The sequence below is a fragment of the Lucilia cuprina genome, chromosome 2 (genome assembly GCF_022045245.1).
Source record: "Lucilia cuprina isolate Lc7/37 chromosome 2, ASM2204524v1, whole genome shotgun sequence".
NCBI lineage: Eukaryota > Metazoa > Arthropoda > Insecta > Diptera > Calliphoridae > Lucilia > Lucilia cuprina.
The window spans coordinates 33,138,008-33,161,674 of record NC_060950.1 but is presented as its reverse complement, the minus strand read 5'-3'; the positions used below and the strand labels follow the sequence as shown (position 1 = coordinate 33,161,674).

The 23,667-nt window shown below is 28.5% G+C and overlaps 1 protein-coding gene across 5 annotated transcripts in view; it reads right to left on the bottom strand.

Annotated features, from left to right (window-relative positions):
* The window catches only part of LOC111691206 (fasciclin-3), a 186,307-nt gene that overhangs the window by 28,269 nt on the left and 134,371 nt on the right, over positions 1–23,667 (bottom strand). For all 5 annotated transcript variants that reach the window (XM_023453860.2, XM_023453858.2, XM_046956465.1 and 2 more), the window contains exons 2-4: positions 1,735–2,055; positions 1,305–1,646; positions 385–819 (exon numbers count right to left, since the gene is read on the bottom strand). In XM_023453860.2, coding sequence (XP_023309628.2) covers positions 385–819; positions 1,305–1,646; positions 1,735–2,055 — 1,098 coding nt within the window. The remainder of the gene's footprint in view (positions 1–384; positions 820–1,304; positions 1,647–1,734; positions 2,056–23,667) is intronic.

The following is a 23,667-nucleotide window of genomic DNA, read 5'->3' as shown; positions in this document are numbered from 1 at the left end:
TCGTTTTAAAAATTTAACATAGCCGAGGTGTCCTAATTTGAGGACCCCCCGCCAGGCCCCTGGTTGGCCTATAAGGTCCAAATTCAAAACCTAAACTCGACAACACCTTCTCTTTGTGCATATCAAATTTCATTAAAATCGGATTAACCGTTTAGAAGTTACCGAATTATTTCCCTCTTTTTTTTTTTCCTATACCACTGTGAGACATGTAATAATGTTACAAATTAATACATGTATGTATATATATATTTAAGAAAATATTATAAAAATATAAACTTTTATCAGTATTGTTTGTTTTTTAATTTAAAATTAAAATTAGTACTTTCTTAATAATCTACTCAAAAAACTAATTACATCTAAAGAACAATTATACAATTTACTCACCTCCAAAACACCATCTACCAGTGGCACGTGCAAACAATACCAAAAGTACGATTAAGACAAGTATTGCCACCGCAACAACAATACCAACAATAGCACCAATTTCTAAACCACTTGCTGGTGGTGTGGCAGATGAACTAATACGTACGGTATAGTCTGCGTAGCCCAATGCGTTCGATGCTCTTAAATTGTATGTTTTCGTTGTATCTTCCAAGGTTAAACCGGCAATTATTAATGTTACATTGTACATGTCTTGTCCCAAGTAGACTGGTTCAAATACCGAGAAACGACCATCTTGTTCACCTTGACGTATCACATTACCATCAATAGTCCATTCGACAATGGGTGCGGGATTTGAGCGAATGGTCAGATTAACGGTAACGGTTTGGTCTAGGTAGAGGCCGTAGACGAGTGTTTCTTCCTGTTGGATGGGAGAATCTGGGCAAGAGAAAAGTGAAAGAGTTAAATATAATGATTTGAATCTTAATTTTTTAGTATTGTTAGAAATAGAGACAATTTTCTTTAAAGGAAAATATATCGACAATTTTCAATTAAAAAAAAATATTTATCGAAATGTTTGAATTTAAATTATTTTTCGAAAATTTTCTATAATAACAAAATTCATTGAAAATTTTCTATAAGAAAAAAATGTAAAAAAAAATAAAAATAAAAAATTGTCGGAATTTTATTAGAAATTTTCGAATATTTAAAGAAAAAAAAAGAAAATGTATCAAACATTTTTTTATAGAAAAAAGTTTTCTATAAAAATAAAATTTCTATAAAAAGAGAAAAAAAAAACTTTCAAAAATTTTCTATTAAAAGATTGAAATTATCAAACATGCATGTTTTTCGAACGAAAATTTTTTAAAAACATTTATTAAAAAAAAATATATTTATTTTTTAACAAAAATCATTATACTTACAACGCACTAACAAATTGAATGAACCCTCTTGAGGTGGTAAATTTTCACGATCTGTTTGATGATGAGAACGGCAAACCAATTTACGGCCATTATCTTCGGGAGTCAAAGTCCATTGAATCTCTTGGATAGTGGTGGATAATTCCAAACCATTAGGATTATTAGAAGTAACATCTAAGGGACCAACGCGCTTATCAGCAGGCTGGTTATCAATCAACCAAGTAATATTAGCAGCTGGACGACCTTCGGGTACAATGCAACGAGCCTGGAAATTGCTGTGAGCATTGAAATAACCTTCACGGTCGGGTTTGGTAATCAATTCAACCAAAGGTTGTTTGGGACGTACTAGGAAAAAAGTAAATAATAATAATTAATTAAATAACAAATAGCACTGATTTGTCTTATGGTCTTTAAAAATCCCATTAAAACTTACATGCTACCACCAAATCAATTGTGCCCGATAATTCTTCACCCTCAACGCCTAGATTACACTTGACCTGACCATTATTTAGAGCCTTGACACGTTGTATGCTAACACCACACTCGCCAGCTTGCAAACCTTTACCAAAGTACGTAAACCCAGGAGTTTTATTCCATTCAGGAGATAAATTAAATATTTTCGATTCACCAGGTATTTCAATTCGACAATATGTTATTGTATGATGTGCATAACGACACAACAATTCTGTGGGATCGCCTTCGTTTAATACAGCTGTATTGGGTTCAACAGTGACTTGTGCACGTGCCAGTGAATCTGTAATTAAATAGAATAGGAAAGAAAGCGGAAATTGTTTTATATTAGTTTTAGAAATAAATTACAAAATTTGTTGTTTAGTTCTGAAGTGATTTTAGTCATATTTCATGCTGATTGTTATACAATTGAGATTTGTATAGTAAATATATATGTAAATAATAGTAGTAATAATAATGTCGATTATATTGTTTATTTTGGAATATTTATGTACATATGTATGTGTCTTTCTAGCAGTTCTTGTAGTGGCTGAGCTAACCCAAGTGTTGAAAAAATTTCGTTCCAGTCATTTAAAAGGTTCGTTATGGGTGTATAATATTGTCAAAGAGGCTTACAATGACTCTTTCCAAATTTTCTGGGTTTTGTTTCCTTTTTATACCCTACACCACTTTAGTGGGGAGGGTATATTGGGTTTGTGCTGATGTTTGTAACGCACAATAATATTGGTCCTAAACCCACATTAAAGTATACCAATCGACTCAAAATCATTTTCTGAGTCGATTTAGCTATGTCCGTCCGTCCGTCCATGTAAACCTTGTAATCAAACTAAAGGCCGCAATTTTGAAGATAATTGAATGAAATTTGATACATGATCTTCTATTATCCCAGGAACCTATGGAAAATGGTTAAGATCGGTCCATTATTTCACCATGCCCCCATTACAATGTAAACATTGTAATCAAATTACAGGTCGCATTTATGGAGATAATTCAATGAAATGTAGCACATGATCTTTTATGGTACTGTAGACGAAGCCTACTGAAAATAGTTAACATCGGTCCATTATTTCACCTAGACCCCATAGAACAGAACCCGCTAAATAGGGCTTTTAAGTTCATAATTATGTTTAACATACTCGTACCTCGACAAAAAGCTGCAAAAACAAGTTCTATACTTGTCTTGATGACCCTAATGAACTATATAATTATAGGGCCTCATTTGAAATTAACCCCTCTAAAAAGCCCCCATCAAAATTTTACTTAAATATCCATAGTTTTATTAAACAGTAAATGACTTTAATATATCTGAGGCAATATTATATGGTATTATATGGTCGGCCTCGCCCGACTATAACTTCTTACTTGTTTAATACTTCTTACGAATCTTCTGGGGTTTTAATTACGTGTTAGTATTATTTTGTGTTTCTATCAAGGTTCAATTAGTTGTTGTTTTTAAGTCAAAAATAATTTCATATTTGTGTACTATCTGCCTTTGGGGTGCCTCCCATTGATATATATGTAATTGATTACGGAATCTTTATTGATTATAGTTTATGAATTAAGTAAATACATATATTATTTATCCTTTGCACTTTATAAAATATGTAAATTAAACTGTTAATTGTTACAAATATTAATTTACATATTCTATAGATTGGATTGATTATAGAGTAATATAAATTAAACAGTTTTAAATTATTCGGTTATATTGTTATATAGTTATTAGACAGGAAATCGCTAAATTTTCTAATAAAGTAACAAACTGTTGATAAGAATATTTTGCACAAATTGTCAAACAAAAAAGTAAATATTCTATCTGTTTCGTATTCCTTGTCCAGTTTCAATAATTCCATTAAATTTAACAGTTCCATTTAAATTGCGTGTTCAAAACGGTTTTCCTCTGCAGACTTACATTAACAAAACTTTAAACTGTCAGACATGTTTTTTGTTCTACATTTTTTTTCCATTCTTCCTTTCAAAATTGGCCAACTGGCCAAAGTAATAAAACCGTTTTTTTTTTTCTATTTTCATGTTTCAGTTATTTCGCAGCCATTATATTGTACACATTCGCTATTGTACATGATTAGTAATGGTCAAACGAAGAAGAAAAAAAAGCAGAAAATATGGTCAACATGAAAACGTTTAAAAGCTTGAATGAAAAAACAACGTGCAGCATACCAAAATAATGGTTTTATTTTAAGAAAAATTAGTAAAAATACAAAATTATGTATGTGATTATATACATATATATTATAAAAAAATATTTTTTCACAAAAAAAAAAAAAAAGAAAAATGCTAAAAAGAAATAAAATAAAATTTCGAAACATGTTTTACTATATATTGCAATTGTTAACTGTTGAGATAATAAAAAGTAATTGTGTATTTATTATAATTTTTGGGATATTTTTCTTTATTTTTTTGTTCTCTTATTTAATTTAGTTTTGTGTATTTCAAACACGAATTTTATGTTTTACATTAATTTGCCAAAAATATAAAGTTTTAGGTTTAAAAGGATTTGAGAGAGATTTTTTTTAGAAGTATAGACATTAAAAATATGTTCATTACTTGAAACAGAAACTTGCTTTCTAAATTAAAATTTAATTATCGTTATCGTGTTAAGATAAAATTTCAAAGTTACGAAAAATCTTTTTTTTTTTTCTTTAAGCTTTCTAATAATTGATTTAATTAACACGTAATTAAGATATATCACAGTTAACTTAAATTGTGCGACTCATGGCATGGTCTCGTTTTGTTTCCCGAAAGAAGTTCGTACATTACGACTTTATCTAAGCCAGTGCAGTAGCGAACTTCCTAAAGTCATAGCTGGACATAACCAAGGGAAATTTGCAATAGTCTCTTCTTCATAAGGAAAACTTCTTCACTATTTATTATCTAGAAAATTCGATCGCCTGGCATTTGTTAACGCTATTGATTAATGCTATTATGTTCCCTCTATTGTTCTCAGGAACTTTTGAATATTCCAGTACTCAGAGTAACTCTAGTTTGGTTTGCTATTGGTAAAAATTTAAAGACAATTGCTCACAGTTTTGTTATATAAATTCCGTCGGTATCCAATCAGTACTACGTTTGAAAGGTTTCCAGTCTGGATGTCGTGGAAACTCTAAACAGTGATCTAATAAAAGTAAACATATCATGTGTGTATATATTCAGAACGCAATCTAAACAGTCTTTATATTGAAAATGCAATCGCCTAGAATGTGCACTTACTTAATATACAGCGACCTGTAAAGATGGCTACCAAAGATGGTGGTTTAATATGCTGTTCTCATTTCTACTGCATTGTTCCCAAGAATCTTAGGTGGTACAGATTACCATTAAATAAGATGAATACGAAAGCTTATGTAATGTTAATCGCAGACGTGGTCAATTATTTGCCCATGATGTCGACAGACAACTAGTGTCTGAATAATAAAAACTATATAACACCCTACACTATGAGTATATTATAAAAAAAAATTTTTTCACTGAGAAACTTTTATGTTGAATTTTACCTTAATTCCAAAGTATTTAAGCAATTTATTGATAAAAACAAAATTTTCTAAATGAGGCTTTATATAGGCCGATCCTCATTAAATTTGGGAAAAGGATATATTTTTAAATAATAGTTAATTATGTTGCGTTTCATTGCGATACACATGGTTACAAGTCAATTTTACACGTTTAAGATATTATTTGAAGTATGGGGGCTAGGTTCAAATAAGGGGCGATCATTACGAAAATCTGCAGTGTCATTTATACTTATATAAAAATTATTTGTGCCAATTTTTAGAGAGATAATAATATATTTGACGTAATTATGGCATAAAAAGCCCAAATCGGGAGGTACGTTTGTATGGGGGCTAGGTGAAATAATGGACCGATTTCAACCATTCTCAATAGACTTCCCCTTTGTGCCAAAAAACACGCTTGGTCCAAATTTCATCAAGTCGATCGGTATACTTAAAGGTGGGTGTTGAACCAATATTTTTGAGTGTTGCAAACATCAGCACAAACGTATAATACCCTCCCCACTATAGTGGTGTAGGGTATAATAACGTAATGATCCTAATCGCACCAGTGATCATTCAGATGTTAAAATTTAATATTATTGAGATAAATTCGTTTTGTTTTTAGTGTTAACACAGTTACATAAAATTTAAAAAATAATAAATATACTTTTAATTTTTTTCAATAATAAAATAAATTATTTGTAATCTGCAAGTGAACACCTGTATTATTTACTTTTTAAACTTTATATTAAAATCAATAAGAATTATGTAAAACATGAATTCATAAATATAAATAAATAAATAAATAAATAAATAAATAAATAAATAAATACTAATGAATTATTTAATATACGTAAAACAAGGACATGATAAAAAAATAAAAATCACTTCAGACGAATTGTAGTATTTTGAGATGTAAATATTTAATATCTCTTTCTATATACACTCTTTAAAGTGTCAAGGTAAGAATTAAATTTTCCCCAATGTTTGTAAAATTTTTTCATACACCACTGTTATTATCAAATTTGCAAGTATAAAAAAATATATATTTTTTTTAATTTTTCTAGTATAAATTTATTTTGTCATATTTTTTTTATAATAAAAGTTTTCTTTTAGGATTTACATTTTTTAATAAATTACTATTAGTTTTCAATTTCCAATAAGCTATACCTAAAATTTTAATGCAGCAAATGAATTGAGTAAAATAATATTATTTCTAAGATCAAATTAGAAAAAAAGTTCAAAAGTCTATCCTGATTGCTTTACGTTTAGATGTCTGGTTATATTTTTGCAAACGTCTAACTGACTCAATTGCCATTAGAGTTGTAAAGTTTTATCGTTTCTAATCAACAAAACAAACACAAAATACAGCAGTAAAAATATGTACTTATGTATTTAGGAGAATAAATATGTACGAAGTACATATATATTGTTTGCAATGTAAAAATGTATAAACGTTTTTTTATATTATTTTCTTTAAAACTAAATCATACAGAAAATAAAGTAAAACAAAGTGAAACAGAAAAAGTTTTTCTAAGCATTTCTAAGATTTGTATTGTTCTTATAACTAACATTCTTGAAAGGTTTTTAAAAGAAGATATATTTAGTTTGGTCAAACATAGGTGATGTAAAGTTTTTGTTAAAAATAGAAATACAAAACTTTAAAATATTAAAAATAGTATTTATAATTAAAAAAATTAACACTTGCCAAATAATGTAGACTATAGAAAATTATATAAATTGTAACTAAATATATGCTATACCAAAATATACAAGTTGAGAGAGCATTTTGTTTTTATTTAAACTGATAATATTGAAGATTTTTGGTTTTTCAATAAAGTATATAAAGATATTCAAACGGTTGCAATAATGCTTTTATGAAAGCTTAAACTAAAGTATAATCAAATCTACAACTCAATTCTTTGATCCTTATATAAAAGCCAACATAAATGCTTTTAATTGAACTTTATGCAAGCCTAAGGTAACCAAGAGCATAAAAAGCTGAAATTAGAATTGCAATAAGAAAGATTAATAAAAGCTTTTAAAATTTTATATAAAGCTTTTGAATTCAACCTATTCTTGAAGCTTAAATTATATAATTAGTTGAAGCTTTTATTATACTACACAAAGAGCTGTATTTTAACATTAAATGTGTTATACAAATCTAAGAAGCTGAAACTTAAGTTGAACTTTATGATTAAGAGCTTAATAAAAACTATGAATGCATTATATAAAGCTTTAATAGTGAATATTAAATCTTGCTTTTAGAATATTGAAACTGAAAGCTTAATAAGGATTTGGAATTGAACCCATTCTTAAAGCTTAAATTAGACAATTAGATGAAGCTATAAAGCTTAACTGGTGAAACTTAAAGTAAATTAAGCTTTGAATATATATAATGATTGATTTAACATTACCATTTAGAACGTTTAATTGGAGTCTTCTATGTTTTTTAATGTGTTATTAAAAAGTTTTCGTTTTTTATACCAAGAACAAATGAAAATATACGCTAGAAATTAAATAAAAGCTTTTATCAATTAGAACTTGTACTGAAATAAAATATACTATTGGAATAACCTTACATAATTTTACATAAGTAATCAAAATATGTAGCTACCTTGCTATTTGCCTACTACCTACACTTTTACTTACTCAGTTAAATTTTGTTTTCAGTTTTTTCCTATTTTCAACCACTTTAACTACTTTACAAGAAAATCCAGCCAACTCGCATAAATAATTTGCTCAATGGCACGAAAGTACAAGTAAAGTACGCTGCTGTTGTTACAAAAATGGTTTTTCCATTTACTTTTTTTCATTGCTGTAACTTGTCGTTTGATATACAATCGACACACGAAATATTATGGTTTTATGTTAAGTTATCATAAATAAATTTCCAATAAGTTTTTTTTCGGGTTGTATTTTGTTTGTTTTTCTCGCTAGCAATTTAATTTCTTAAGTTGTTGTGTATTTCCTACCCTACCTCAACCTGATAAAACAGATTTGTTTTTTTGTTTTTCTTGGTGAATTGTGTGGCGTTTACTGGTGGTTATTGGGCTTTGAGTTTTTTCTTTTGGGAGGGCAATAAACTTTTATGAGACAAGTAAGACAACAAGTTCAATATAAAACATGAAGAAAAACAAAGACTAATTTATTGATGAAATTATCTAAGATGAAAATTATTAGAAAGTTAAAGTAAAAGAATAAGAAAACTTTAATCTAACGATGATGGCAGTTAAATAAAGTTAGAAAAGATAAAATAAAGGAAAACTAATTTAAACACATAAAATTTTGCAAAAATTATTTTATTCGTATATAAAATATAATTTAGTTTTCATAAAATAAAAATTCCAAAAAAATATGTAGAAAAATATTTTTAATTCGCCTTTGCTTGTATATAAAATAGTAGAAATAAAAAGTATTTTATATACAAAATTAATTGATTCGAACACAATGCAATGTAGCTATAGATTTTTGTCAGTATTAGTTAGAAGCAGCTATAAATACCTGCACAAAACTCATTCACACAAAAATCTGTCATTTACACAATTAATTTTTTATTATTTTTTAATATATTTTTCAATTTGTTTTTTAAAAGCCTTTCATTGTATTTGTACATTTTATGTATAATTCAATTGACTGCTGTCTGCTCTATTGTCACTTTTCAATAACATTTTCTTTTTGGTTTTATTTTTACAATTTAAATTTAATATTATTACAAACAAGTAGCATAGTATAGTTATTTACGAACATACGTTACCTTACACCAAATTTTAAAAATTATTTAATTTTTATAAAGAAACATTTATGTTGAATTTTTTCTTAATTCCGAAGTATTGAAGAAATTTATTGATAACAAACTAATTTTATAAAAGAGGCTTTATATAGGAGGTAGTCCATATGTGTCCATTTTAAAGAACACAAAGTTTAAAAATATATTTTTGACATCTATTTATCCTGACATAAAACAATGAATAAAACGAAAAAGTGTTCAAACTCTTCTTTTTCGCTTGAGATCAAATTAAGCATTGTTTGATCAGTAAAAGTATTTTAAAATATTTTTGGAAAATTTTACTTTAAAAAAGGACATAGGATCACGAAATGAACGTATATCATCAGAACGTATATCGGACGTAATCATTACATAAAAAGCCCAAATCGATTACAGCAATTTTCAATAATCTTTGTTCCTGTGCCAAAAAACATGTTTGGTTAACATTTTATGCATGAACTAGCCGGACAGACGGACGACATGTCTAAGAGGACTCAGAAAGTGATTCTGAGTTGATCGGTATAATTTAAGGTGAGTATAGGAACAATATTTTTATGTGTTACAAACATCAGCACTAACACATAATGCAATCACCACTATGGTGGTGTAGATTAGGTAATTGTAAAATTTGTTATTGTTATTTGATATGTTAAAACTAGATATGGAAACTGGAAAGATTTTACACTTTATACGTGTTGAAAAAATTTAAAATTTTTTATAATTTGTTTAATTTTTATTTGTGACATCTTGTATCTAGCTCTATTCTCTTAATTTGTTTTTTGAACCGAAGGTTAAAGGCTTTTTGCAATAACACAGAACCAAAATAAATTTTTAATTATAATCATTTTGAATTGATTGCTAATGTATTTTAACGGAAATTAAAATGTAATACTAATGTAAAAAGTCCTAGCAAAAAAAGTATTACACTGTAATAATTTTGCAGACAAGCTCTTAGATTATGGTTACATGTAAAAAGCCTAAATATCAGTGAAATAATATCTTCTCTTGTAAACCATCTATATAATAGAGAAGATCTTATGTTAAGGACAATGAAAAATATTTTGATTTATTGCAAATGCATTAACAACCTTTTGCTGGGTTGTTGTTTTTCATAGTTTAATTTAAAATGCTTTTATGAAATATTTTTGTTTATTCAATTGCAGCACAGCACAATATACATGAATTTTATAAAAGTAAAAGTCCACAATATACACATATTTTTCTAATAATTTGCTATTAAATTGCAAATTAATTATTTGTTATTATGTATTTTAGTGACACCTAGTTTATTGTTATTTCTGCTGTTGCTAGTTCAACGTAGTTAGACATGTAATTTAAGTGGAAAATCAATTGTTTGCATAATTACAATTATGACAACAATAAAGTATTTGTCCTCTAACATTGAGGAAAAAACTGCACATTTTTAATTTATAGTTTTATATCAATTGGTAATTGATTTTTTTGACATATATAGTAAAGTGTGAAAGTAATTGTAAAAAAATAATATTAAATTTTTAATGCTTTTTATTAAATAATCTAAATATTTTCAATTTATATCGAAGTCTTATTGAAGATGTGAGTAAAAAGTTTCTAACACAATTAGTGATATGGAACTACTGCAGATAAATTTAAATAAATCTTTTAAAATCGACACCACATTCAATATATTCTGGTACGAAAAAGTCTAATTTTAGAACTACAGACTTCAGAACAATACAAAAAAGGGGCGGTTATAATATGCTCCTTTGCTACTTATATTCTATTATATGCACTTATTTATTATTTAAAAAAGGGTTTATACCACAATCTTATATCTTTAAAAAAACCCTGCCCATAAGCAAACATTCTGCTCACGTTTATTCACTAACGTTTAATCGCGTTAGTGATTAAACTTTTAGAACGTTAGTGATTAAACATCGATCAAAAGTGAATTCAATAAAAATCAGCAATTGAAGAGAGCGTGATCATGATATTACTGCCCATATTTGGCTTATATTGTGAAATCTAATTTTGAATTTCGCGTTCGATTTTGGCCTAATCGATCTAAATCGTGTTAAAACCAGTTTGTCACACGATTTAAAAGAAGTTTAACATCTTTAATGAATGATTTACATCTTGTTGTATTGTAATTCCGGGGTAAAAAGGTAATACCAGTACCTTTAGTCTTCCGGGATTATAAACTGGCGGCCAGTGCTAATACAACAAGAAGTGATGATCCACACCTTTTTGTATTGTAATCCTGGGAAAAAGGTGACTCCAGTACCTTTAGTTTTCTGGGAGTATAAACTATTGGTGAGTTGCCCGCAATACTTTGTCCTGTCTAGATTAAACCTAAATTCGCGGGAAGTGGGTTCTTGGTTAAATGACTAATACACGGTGAAATATCCTAGTTTCTTGGAGCGGTACAAACCACAGAACAGGCAGTGATTTAATAAAAATGGGTAGGTCTTGGAGTGAGATGTACCATCATACACTAGTATCTGATGGTCGAAAGGAATGCTGAGTTGTATTTGTCGAAATGACAAAGATTTAAATAAAAATCTGTGTATTAAAACCAACAATTACTTCTGTTTCAGCAACAGTACCTAGGTGAGGTAATTGGCGTGTAGTTGAGCGACTTTAAGAAGTCTAGGAATGTACTGGAGTAAGTCTTTAGATGATGAGAATGTTCGTAAGTACATGGCTTTAATCATCGCAGCAATAGGGTGTTTTCACCTGATTTTGGGTCCGTCCCTTCTATCGGCTCTAACCAGTGATTGCATTCTCCTTCGGGGTTAGATTGATATTAAACCTGTCGTTTCCCAGCGGTGCTTCTATGGCAAAAGATGTTACATTCCGTATATGTAAATTGCCACCTGCGTGTGAGATACACAATGGGGTGGTGGTAAGTCTCACAAAAATCAACAGTAATAATAATATACTGCACAGGCTAACACGGGAGGAATTAATATAATAAGCCAGTGGCCAGTTACCACTCGAATTGCATTATGCAGCTGTGCAACATGATCTTCATAGTTTCACTTGTAGATTCTATTGATCACCTGTATTGTGAATGTTCGTGGAGTTTGTCGTTAATCAAGCAAGCTTTCAAAGACCTAGTTAGATGTTGTATTAATACCATAAATAAAAAAGTGGCTTTGATAACAGTGTAAGCTACGACGTACAAATATTCGGTGATATTCTAGCTGGCAAAACGCAATACCAACAACGCAATATCAAAATTTTTAGAACAAACTTTTTTTTTTGCATATACAAAAGCGTCCCTATATATATGTATATAATATGAACCATCTTGATTAATTGATTTTATCTTATATGGATTGTATTGCAAAACACACTCTTACTTCAAACATTTCTACAACTTTTCCCATTCCTTGAAATTCTTGTAAACTAAATAGTATGTGAATACGAAAATTATTACACGTGTTGAATGAAATATACTCTTATAACATTTATTATTTTATGAACTAAAGATTTCACAATTTTATTTGATTTAATATTTCTAAGAAAACACCTACTGATGTTCGTAACACTGAAATTGAGAAATTTGCTGAAGCAATTTGTATTATAAGTATGTGCTACTCAGATGCTATTGTTTTTTTCTTTCGTCTTTTTGTACAATTTTTGAAACAATATACAGCTTAAAGTTGTAGAAAAACAAAATCGAAAACAAAAATATAAAGAATTGAAAATTTTGTACTCAATTTTGTTAGTACAGTTGTTAAACGATTTACAGTACTTATGTTATGAGTACATTTAATTGAAAACGGTTTTCCCATCTAACATTAGTTTACTGTAGCTATAATTGGATTGTTTCTGTTAAATGTGTTTAAAAATTATTAAAGATTTTTTTCATTTACTACAGTTTTGTTAAACTAAGCAGTTTGATTTTTTTATTCGAATTCGCAAAGAAAAACGATGGAAGATGTTTTAGTAGTGAAAACTGCATTAAATAAATAGATTGCAAGCAGTAAGTATCTCGAATAAAATATCAGCAAAATAATATTGTTTGTGTAGATTTGAAAAAAAAAGAAACAGACTTGAAGCTGGGAAATGAAAACGTGATACTTACAATCAATGCCAAAAGCATTATCGTCATCATCAACTGAATTGTTGAAACCGAAAACGTTTCATGTGGTGAACAGTTGAGAGCAAAAGTAAAGTAATGTAATTCAAAACTTTTAAAACATGTAGAAGTAAATAATTTAGAATATAGTTTTAAAGCTATAAATAATTTGTTTGAGTACTTTATTGCTAGTGACTGTATTTTAAGTTCACATATATATTCATTATTCATTTTGATATATAATTTTTTTTTTGTGTTACAAGTGCGCAATGATGGTCAATATTAACAACTTTATAAACTCTATTATTCTGTATCAACATGTGTGGTATGGAAGTAAAATAACAATATACTGTAAAGAATATTTGTATGTATGTTCATCAGATGTTGCAACATTTAAACTGCCCACAGTCATTGTTTTATCTGTTTTCTTTTTGTTTTTTCATCTAACTCCTCCACATGAAGTCCGTGTATAATTTAAGATGAAAAAATTTATAGTTATTTTTTAGGTTTTGGGAATTTGCAAAAACTTCGTTTGGTTAGCAATAAATCAAGAATTTTTCCGGAAATTTCTTGTTTAAGCGTAGAGAGTTGTAAAAATGTTGATATATATGAGATGAAATTGGTAAATCTTCTAATATATTCTATATTATTCGATAAAATATTAAAATTTACTTACACAATTGTATGTTTAGTCATTATTTTAACATCATTGGAGGTAAGTGTTATAAATCGTATGAAACTTTTAAACCTTCACAGGCAAGATTTATTAGAAAGTATTTATATATAACAAATTATTAGTAAGACCACATTAGACTACTTCTATGTAATCCAGACGATATGTAATTGTCTTTGAAACATATGTTGTTAGATATGTTGATGGGTACGATTTGGATTTTACGCCAAAAATACTGCTTATTTTTTGAGGATTATTCAGATATCCTGTTCGAGAGTATAACGTATTCCAAGAAGCGACATTTTTGTATCTATAAAAACAGCAAGGTCTGGTCCATAAGGCAGGTAGGGCAATACTTTCCAACCACTTCTTTCTTAATAGATGTTAAGAAGTATTGCAACATATGGTCGAGCATTGTGATGTTTTTATATCTGGCATAATATTCGAAGAATTTTTCGGAAAATGTTTGCATTAAACGAATCAGGTGTCGATACCACACAATATTTCATACGCCATATAAATTCATATAAATTCCGCCATTTGGAAACGTTTTAGTGGTATTTGTCTACCGTGCAAAATAACTACTTTTGATCTTGCACGTTAAAACCGATGGATAGAACCGATATTCATTATAAGCTTTGCTGTGCATCATGTGCTTTACAACCAGAAGACGTAACGGTATATAGAAATTAGTCATTCCATGAGGAATATTATTTTAGTTATGGATCTGTCCGCAAAAAAAAGTTATAAAGAAACATTTTAACATACCCAGCAAGTAAGTAAGTAATATTGGAGAAAAGTATAAGTAGTTACTTTTTAGGTGAATCACTACTTATTTTTGTTCGACGATGAACAAAAAAAAAAGTTACAAATCTGCTTACCCGACTTTTCTGGATTTACAACTGGTTTTACAATTATCTTTTTTGTTTGCAGATCTATTCTCTTACTCGATGCCCCATTCAAAAGTAATTTAAACTTTCTATCTGGAATGATTTCCACACAAATCTGAGTAGGTAAATACTTATACAAAGTCAATCGTATTGCAAAACAGGTGCAAAATTTCTTATGGCTCTCATACAAAATTGAAAAAACCACCAAAAATTTGGTAATGACTATCGATTGTAATTACTTACCTAATTACTTTAGTGGCATTAGAAGATCTGATTACATAGAAGTACTTTTATAACGTCATATAAATAATATAAATACTTTCTTAGTCATAAGTTTGCTTCTGCATGAAGATACCGAAGCTGTATACGTTTTTAACACGCATTTCATTGACTGATTCTTCGAATTACTTATGCCGATAAAGACTAAGGTCTTACCTTTGACTATATAATCTCTATTTTAGACTTTTTTACTTTATTTTATGACTTGTATGTCTCAATTTGACATAAGTAGCTTAGCTACTTGCGTCAGTCTATCTGTCAGTGTGTAATATGTATTTTCTTTTCTCCTATTTTTATATCCACCATCAAAAAAGAAGGGGTGTATATTGATTGTGTCGTTTCGTTTGTAATACATTGAAATATTGATCATAGTCTGATTCCTTATTAAATTCTTAGACGATTTAGCCATGTCCAAAAAACCTTAAGGGTTGAAATTTTGCAAAAATATTTTATATCGGTCCAAAATCTTTTTACCAAATTTTATGACCCTACTCTTCATATATTACTAACTTAAAACATTTTTTTAAAAAAATAAAGCATTTGGTTTGTTTTTTTAACTTTATTTCGGAGTATTTTTACTTTTATTTTGGCAAAAAAAGAATTTTTTTACAAGAGGGCTCAAAGGGGAGTAGGGCAAAATATGGCCATATCCTTAAAAATGTTGGTAGGGGGAGTTAAGTCTTCTTCAATAATATTTATGTAGAATTTAAAAGTGTTATTAGTGTTTGTAAGTGAATTTTGACTTTTAAGTCATTTTCTGAGGGGGAGTTTGTATGGGGGATAGGATCAAATGAAGCCCGATCATTACAAAAATTGGTAGTGTCATTTAAAGTTCTATAAAACTAAGTTTTGTCGACTTTTGTTAACATAATAGATCATTTAAATTAATTATAAGCCAAAAGGCCCTATTTGGGGGGTACGGTTGTATGGGGGCTAGTCGAAATAATGGACCGATTTTAACCATTTTCAATAGGCTTCGTCCTTGGGCCAAAAAAAGCGTGTGTGCTAAATTTCATCTAATTATCTTCAAAATTGCGGCCTGTACCTTGCACACAAGGTTTACATGGACATCTAGCCAGCCAGACGGACGGACGGACATAGCTTAATCGACTCAGAAAATGATTCTAAGCCGATTGGTATACTTTAAGGTGGGTATTGGACGAATATTTTTCTATGTTACAAACATCAGCACAAACCCAATATACCCTCCCCACTATAGTGGTGTAGGGTATAAATACTTGTTTCGATATAAGTAAGTTTCTTACGAGCAACAATCTATTTACCGAATTTTAAAAGGATTGGTCCCTTATTACCTCCTTTATAGGGTCCCCTCAGATAATGACTTTAACGCTCACTATTGGCTTCAAAATACGAGTATAGCGCTTAAATTCTACACGATTTGATTGTGGGTATATAAAATTCGGCATAGTCGAATATAACACTCTTACTTGTATAAAACTCATTCTTTGCTTCATACTACAAATATTTATATTTTTATTAAATCCTAATTTAATTTATAGGAATTATAATAGTTTCTCATTTATATCCCGTTTTTCCATTCAACACTTGATTAAAACCCGAAAACAACATGTACAAAAGTAAACCAATCATATTGTTTTTTTTCTAACTTTTCGATATTTATGCATATAGTTTTATGTTTCTATAAGCAAAATGCTTATTTTTATGAAAATTCCTTTTTCTCAATGTTTTTTTTCATTCCTGTCGAATTCAATTTTGTTTATAGTGTGTTGATTATAAAATCAATCATGCTAAATAAAATGTTGACCCAATTTTCGTGAAAAACAATTTTTTACCATTACCTTTCATAACCAACTGTTTATTGGCTGGAATATTTTTTCTTCTTAATTTTCTCATTTTATTTTTTGTTTCTTCATATTTTCCGATTGTTATTTCGCTTTTGTGTCAGACAGAGAAAAAATAAATTGGAATAAAAAAAACTGAGTAGAAAATTTAAAAAGAAAAATACAATAGAATGGCGATGATGATGCTGTAGATATGAAAATACGTTATAAATTAGTGGCTAGAGAAAGTGGGCAGATTTGAAGCTGCAAGTGAAAAAGTGACATCTAGTTGGAAATGTACATAATTCATACAAACAACATAATGAATTCAAGCATTAATTTAAATGTGTTCTGAGAAGTGTATAATTTTAACATATCCTTTAATTGATACATATATAAAATGAATATGTAAAACATGACATTTAAAAAGAACAGCTAAACTATTTCAAACCTATCATGAATGGCGTCATGAAATAACTCCCCACGAAATAACTCCCCAAAACAAAAATGAAATAAGTCCTCAAATTTGGGGACTTGTTTCATTATGAAATAATTCCCCAAATTAAAAATGAAAAAAGCCCCAATGAAATGAAATAACTTCCGAAATTAAAATGAAATAACACCCCATTTTTGGGGATTTATTTTATACGAAACAAATCCGTAATTTTAAAATGAAATAAGTTCCCACTTAAAAATAACGAATTATTTTAGTTTTAGTGACATTTCTAAAAAAAGTAGGTCGCTCATACTTTCGAGTAGGACTTCAATGTTTAATACATTTCTGTTTAATCGCTTAATAAAAAGTCCCTTAATAGCCGGCCTGCGGCCGGGCGCAAGGACTTTCTACTCTATGGGATGTCCAAAAACGGCTTCGCTTAATAAATATTTCCTAAATAGACGGCCTACGGCCGGACGCAAGGACTTACCTCTCTATGATATGACCAACACCGGCTTCGCTTAGTAAAGATTTCCTAAATAGCCGGCCTAAGGCTGAACACTCTTGATACAGGGAGAGTGTATTCTTAGCGAAGCCGGTGCCCAATGTACCCCAGAGGATAAAATTAATTATAATAAATATATTATTTTATTTCGTGTGAAATAAATTCCAAAAATATTTTTAGGAATTTATTTCATTTTTGAATTTTGAGGAATTATTTCATAATGAAATAACTCCCCATTTCAAATGTGAAATAATGCCCCAAAAAACGAATTAAATCCCCAAATTTCGTTGTTTTTGCTTTCTGAACAAATTTTTAGGGAGTTATTTCATTTTTGTTTTGGGGAGTTATTTCGTGGGGAGTTATTTCATGACGCCATCATGAAGATATGAAATTATAAACTGTTTTCGTGTTTGCAAGTAAGAAAAATAGCTATTTCAGTAAATTTTCCTTATTTCGAACATCTAAAATAAACATACAAAATATTGATAGTTAAGGTTTTTTTCACTATAACCAATTGATTCGTTTTGCATAATCAAAACTATGTTCATCATTTATTTTAAAACTTTTCATTTTACATTTATTTTCTTTTTAGTTTTTATTCTAACAATTTATGTAGCTTTCACTTAAGCCTGTCATCATTCAATTTTAACTTTAAACATCATTCAAAATGTTCTAATACTCATATCACTTGTTTGCCACTTCAGTCATATTTTAATCATAAAGAACGGCTATAGATTACTATAGAAAAAAAACTAAAGAAATACGATTTTAAATATAATGCACGATGTGCAATATTATAAGAGTTTATTCATTAATCTTCATCAAATATTGCCAGGTGTTCAGTCATATAGTTGAATCATAAAAAATAGCATTAGATGAGTGATGTTTTTAACAGAAAACAACATAAAAAAGTTCGTTATAAAAATAAAGAAAATCGTAAAATAAAAATTCAAAAGTTGTACTTTTATATTTAGCTAAGATAACCAAGTATTTAATATACTATGTAGATTACGTATAAAACTTGTGTAGACTTCTTTACAATTTAATTATATAGGTATATATATTTTTTTTAATAATAATTATTTTCTCTTTTTAAATTCTGTTTTAACAATAGTTGTTTTATTTTAAATACGTTTAAATTTATGTATTTAAAAAATTGTGTTAATTGATATAGTGGCAGGTTGAAACTTTTAAAGCTTTTCTCTCAGATTTAAAAGCTTCAGTATATAATATCTACAGATTTAATAGATTTAAACGAACACGAATGCCTCGACATAACAAGATATTGTAACAATAATGCATAAAAATAGTTTTTAAGCACAATGGAAGCTAGTAAATATATTTCAATGATAAAATTGGAGCACATTCAACAATATTCCCCTTTCATGAATGAAACGGTGCTTATAGGGAAGTTCCTTATTAATTTTTTTATAATAAAAAGTCGATCGGATAGATAATACGATCACGAACAATGTATACCCAACATTAACAAAGAGAAAAGCTAAAGCTTTTATAAATGGAAATATGTTAATGTAATTTGTTGTAATATCTGAATGGAAGAATTAATCAAAACTTTTCTACTTTTAAAAAAGTCGATGCGAACGTTCATCTGTTACTATAAGATAAACGTATGAATCAAATATAAAAAACTAAAATTTTAACTAGATCATAGACTAGAGTATAGACTTAAATATAGACTTGAGTATAGACTAGAGTAAAGACTAGATTATAGACTATAGTATAGACTAGAGTATATACTAGAGTATAGAAAAGAGCTCTCTCATATATGTTGTATAAAAACAAAAAAACCACTGCGAACGTTCATCTGTAGACCAGACTATGAGATAAACGAGTGAATCAAACATGAAAAATTAAAATTTTGACTAAGACTATACTATAGACTAGACTATAGACTAGACTATAGACTAAACTATAGACTAGACTATAGACTAGACTATAGACTAGACTATAGACTAGACTATAGACTAGACTATAGACTAGACTATAGACTAGACTATAGACTAGACTATAGACTAGACTATAGACTAGACTATAGACTAGACTATAGACTAGACTATAGACTAGACTATAGACTAGTCTATAGACTAGACTATAGACTAGACTATAGACTAGACTAGAATATAGACTACACTATAGACTTGACTATAGACTTGACTATAGACTAGATTATAGACTAGACTATAGACTTGACTATAGACTATACTATAGGCTTGACTATAGACTTGACTATAGACTATACTATAGGCTTGACTATAGACTAGACTATAGAATGGACTATATATAGACTATATATTGCTTAAAGTTCTCTTTTGCTAATGCTTCGCTCATTTAAAAAATTAAAAACTTACTTTAAAACCACAATTCCTAATAATAGTTGAAATTTTACTGTTTTTCCCACCATAATCTTATAAAAAACCTATTAAGCAGTAAAAATGTACTTTGTAGTAGCAAAAGGTGTTAGTTAATTAACTTTAAATAAGTATAATAGAAACAATTAAAATGAAATGCTATTAAAACAAAATAAAGTTTTTGTTTACGCGGGAGACAGAGAAAATAGAAATAGTGAGAAATTTATTTACCTTTAAAGGTTTTTAAGGAATATGTAAATTTATGTATTTGAAAAAATCATCTATTTTTGGAATTTTGTATTTCGAATGAGTCTACTTATTTCGTTCAGATATTTATTTTAAAATATTGCTTAAATATCTCTCATAAATTGCTTTTTGGTAAAAGTTCTTAGCTTTGTATAACACTAAAATTTTCAAAATAACCCCCTTTTCTATCAAAAAACTATTAGTATAATAGCTCAATAGGAAAGCATTAAAAACTACTACATAATTAAATTAAAAAGTATTTTGAAAGTAGTTCCTCTTTATTTTTCGTGTTTATTGCTTATGATCATATGATAGTTAATAAATATAGAAGAAAGAAAAAGTTTAATAAAAATCCCAACATAAATGTTATAATAATAATGAAAGTAATGAACTAATGAAGTAATTTTCCTAGACATCAAATAAAACAGCAAAAAATTTCTTACCAACAACCAATTTTCATAGACAAGTTTTAAAAGAAAATTACCTAAAAAGAGACAAGATGAAAGGTAGAAAAAGTTAATATAAATTTATTAAGCCACAATTACATTAAATTTAAGCAATAAAATTTCATGATATAAATATAAAAAGTTCAAATAAAAGGTCGCTAAGTTTAGTACAGCGAAACAAAAAAATTACCCCCTAAACGTTTAATATAAAAGCAATTTTCCACCACTTTATAACTTAAATATATGATTTAAACGTTTATTGGAAAACGTGTGGCCATGTAATTTTCCTAAAAATAAACTTGGTAAAAATAAAAGAAAGACACAAAGCTGATAAATTTATTTTGAAATAATAAAAATAAAACTGCAATGTGGTGGCTTTAAACAGGTCAAAATAATTGCCAACAACACTTTAAAACTATAACTACTGGCATTTTGTACTGGGGCCGTTCACTACAGATGTGAAAAAATATGTACGAAACTCTTTGGCGTCTTAAAACAATAAAGGTGATTGAGTTTGTAGAAAAGGAAAAACTAAAAAAACAAACACAAAATTTCGAAATTATATTGAAACGATAAAAAACATTTGCAATAACTACGAAATAAAACCAAACATTTAAACTTACGCTTAGCAGCACACGACTGTGTAGAGTCGTAACAATTCAACAATTTTACTTTTTAAAATTTATGAAATGAAATTCAAAAACGTTTACATGGTCAAATGTATGCAATTCCATACTGTATATAAGCAGTACAAAATAAAAAAGTTAAACAAAACACTATAGCAAAGTAAAACTACACTAGGAAATGGGTACAAAAAATCTAAAAAAAAATAACGACCCAAAACTACACAAAATGCTTTAACAAAAAACTAAAAATTTGTGTACAATCAAACTTGGATTGCGGCTAAGAAAAACACTGAAAGAAATTAGTTTAAAATTTAAAGTTGCAGTCGACCAGAGATTACTAAATTTAAGTAATTTCTGATTAGAGTGGATTGAAGTAGGCTAGAGCTTTCTATAGTCTACTTAATATGACTATAGACGGCTGAAGTTAACTTTGTTTGACTATAGTAGAGAAGAATTGACAATATTATATAGTAGACTGGAGATGAAAATAGTAAATTTTATAGACTAGACTATAGTTGATTTGAGATTTGAATGTAGTCGAATATTGTTGTCAATATAAAACTATGCGGTAAACTAAAGATGACTATAGTTTACCATTGTTGATTATAGTAGACCTAAGATAATTATAGTTGACTGTACTGTACTGTAGTAGATTTTTATAGATAGTGCAGATGAATTGACAATAGTTCGTTTTAGTGGACTAGTATTGTCTAAAGACAGCTAGAATTAATTAACGATTATAGTCAACAGACTTGACTAAAGTCGATTTAACTTCACTATAGTATATTTGAGTTATATTTATATAGAGCCTATATTTATGACGACTAAAAAAAGTTGACTATAAAGTCTATAGTATATATAGTAGACTTAAGTTCAATATAGAAATACTTGGCGTAGAATAGAGTTTAATGTTGTTGACTAGAGTTGACTATAAACAATTATAGTTGACAGCAATGAACTACAGCCAAAGTTGACAAGAGTTAACTAAAGCTGATTAGAATTGACTTACTGTGACTAGAATTGACTACAGTTGAATATAGTCAACTCATATTGTCAAATTTGACAGCAATATTTCCTTATAAGTAAATTTCTCTAAGTGTATCTTGAAACGTTTATCAACAGGCGACAACCACAAGCACGGGCACAATAACACAAATAACCAACTTTAAACTAAAGACAACAGTCAACCAGAAAAAAGCATATTGAAAGTTCAGGTTCAATAAAAGTCCACGAAATGCCTCACACGTGTGTATTAACTAGAGAAAAAGATTTTTTCTATATGGTACATGGCTGTTTGTTTAGTTTTTCTATTACTAAACTGCACTTTTCTTAGTTTTTTTTCTTTTTTAGGTTGGCAATTTATTTGCTCATTCTTTCTGTGCACCAAAAAATACCAAAGGCATTGATAACACTCACACACTCGCGACGCAAATAAACTCAGCTAACACTCATACGAACGAAGAGGCAAGAAAAAGTTTTTGTAACTCTAGTGTAAGTGGAATTACAACTCAACTAGCAGCAGTATATCATTGAAATGGAAAAGCGAATATGTTTTAGAGTTAAGTAAGTAAAATGGGTTCAAAATGTATACTTGTTACCATTATTACGACTACCTCTTCATTTGTGGGTTTATATATATGTAGTTAGTATAGAGAGGTAAGTTCCAAGTTAACGGTTTTCTTTTGCCACTTTTGGTATAATACTATTTGGTATACTAGTCCCAATGTTAGCCATACGTTTAGTTTTTTGTCATTTGTATTTCTGAAAAAAATCCTATGTATGCTTCTTTACTTTGCTTTATAAGTGTAAATGTACGTTTGAATAATGTAAGCATGTATGTACCTTAAATTTAGTATTATATTTTGTTGAAAAACTCCTGCTGTTTGTCTAAAAATTGTATTACTTATATACATACAGTATAATTCATAAGATGTTTATATAAAATATATATAAATTATAAATAATTATAATGTCCGTAAATAAGGTAATGTAACAGAGGTTCTTAAATGCAATTAGAATCATTAGATAAATAGTTTTGTTTCTTGAGAAATTACGTAAATTAATACTATAGACTAGATTATATACTAAACTGTAGACTAAACTGTAGACTAGACTATAGACTAGACTATAGACTAGACTATAGACTAGACTGTAGACTAGACTATAGACTGGTCTATAGACTAGACTATAGACTAGACTATAGACTAGACTATAGACTAGAATATAGACTAGACTATAGACTAGACTATAGACTAGACTATAGACTAGACTATAGACTA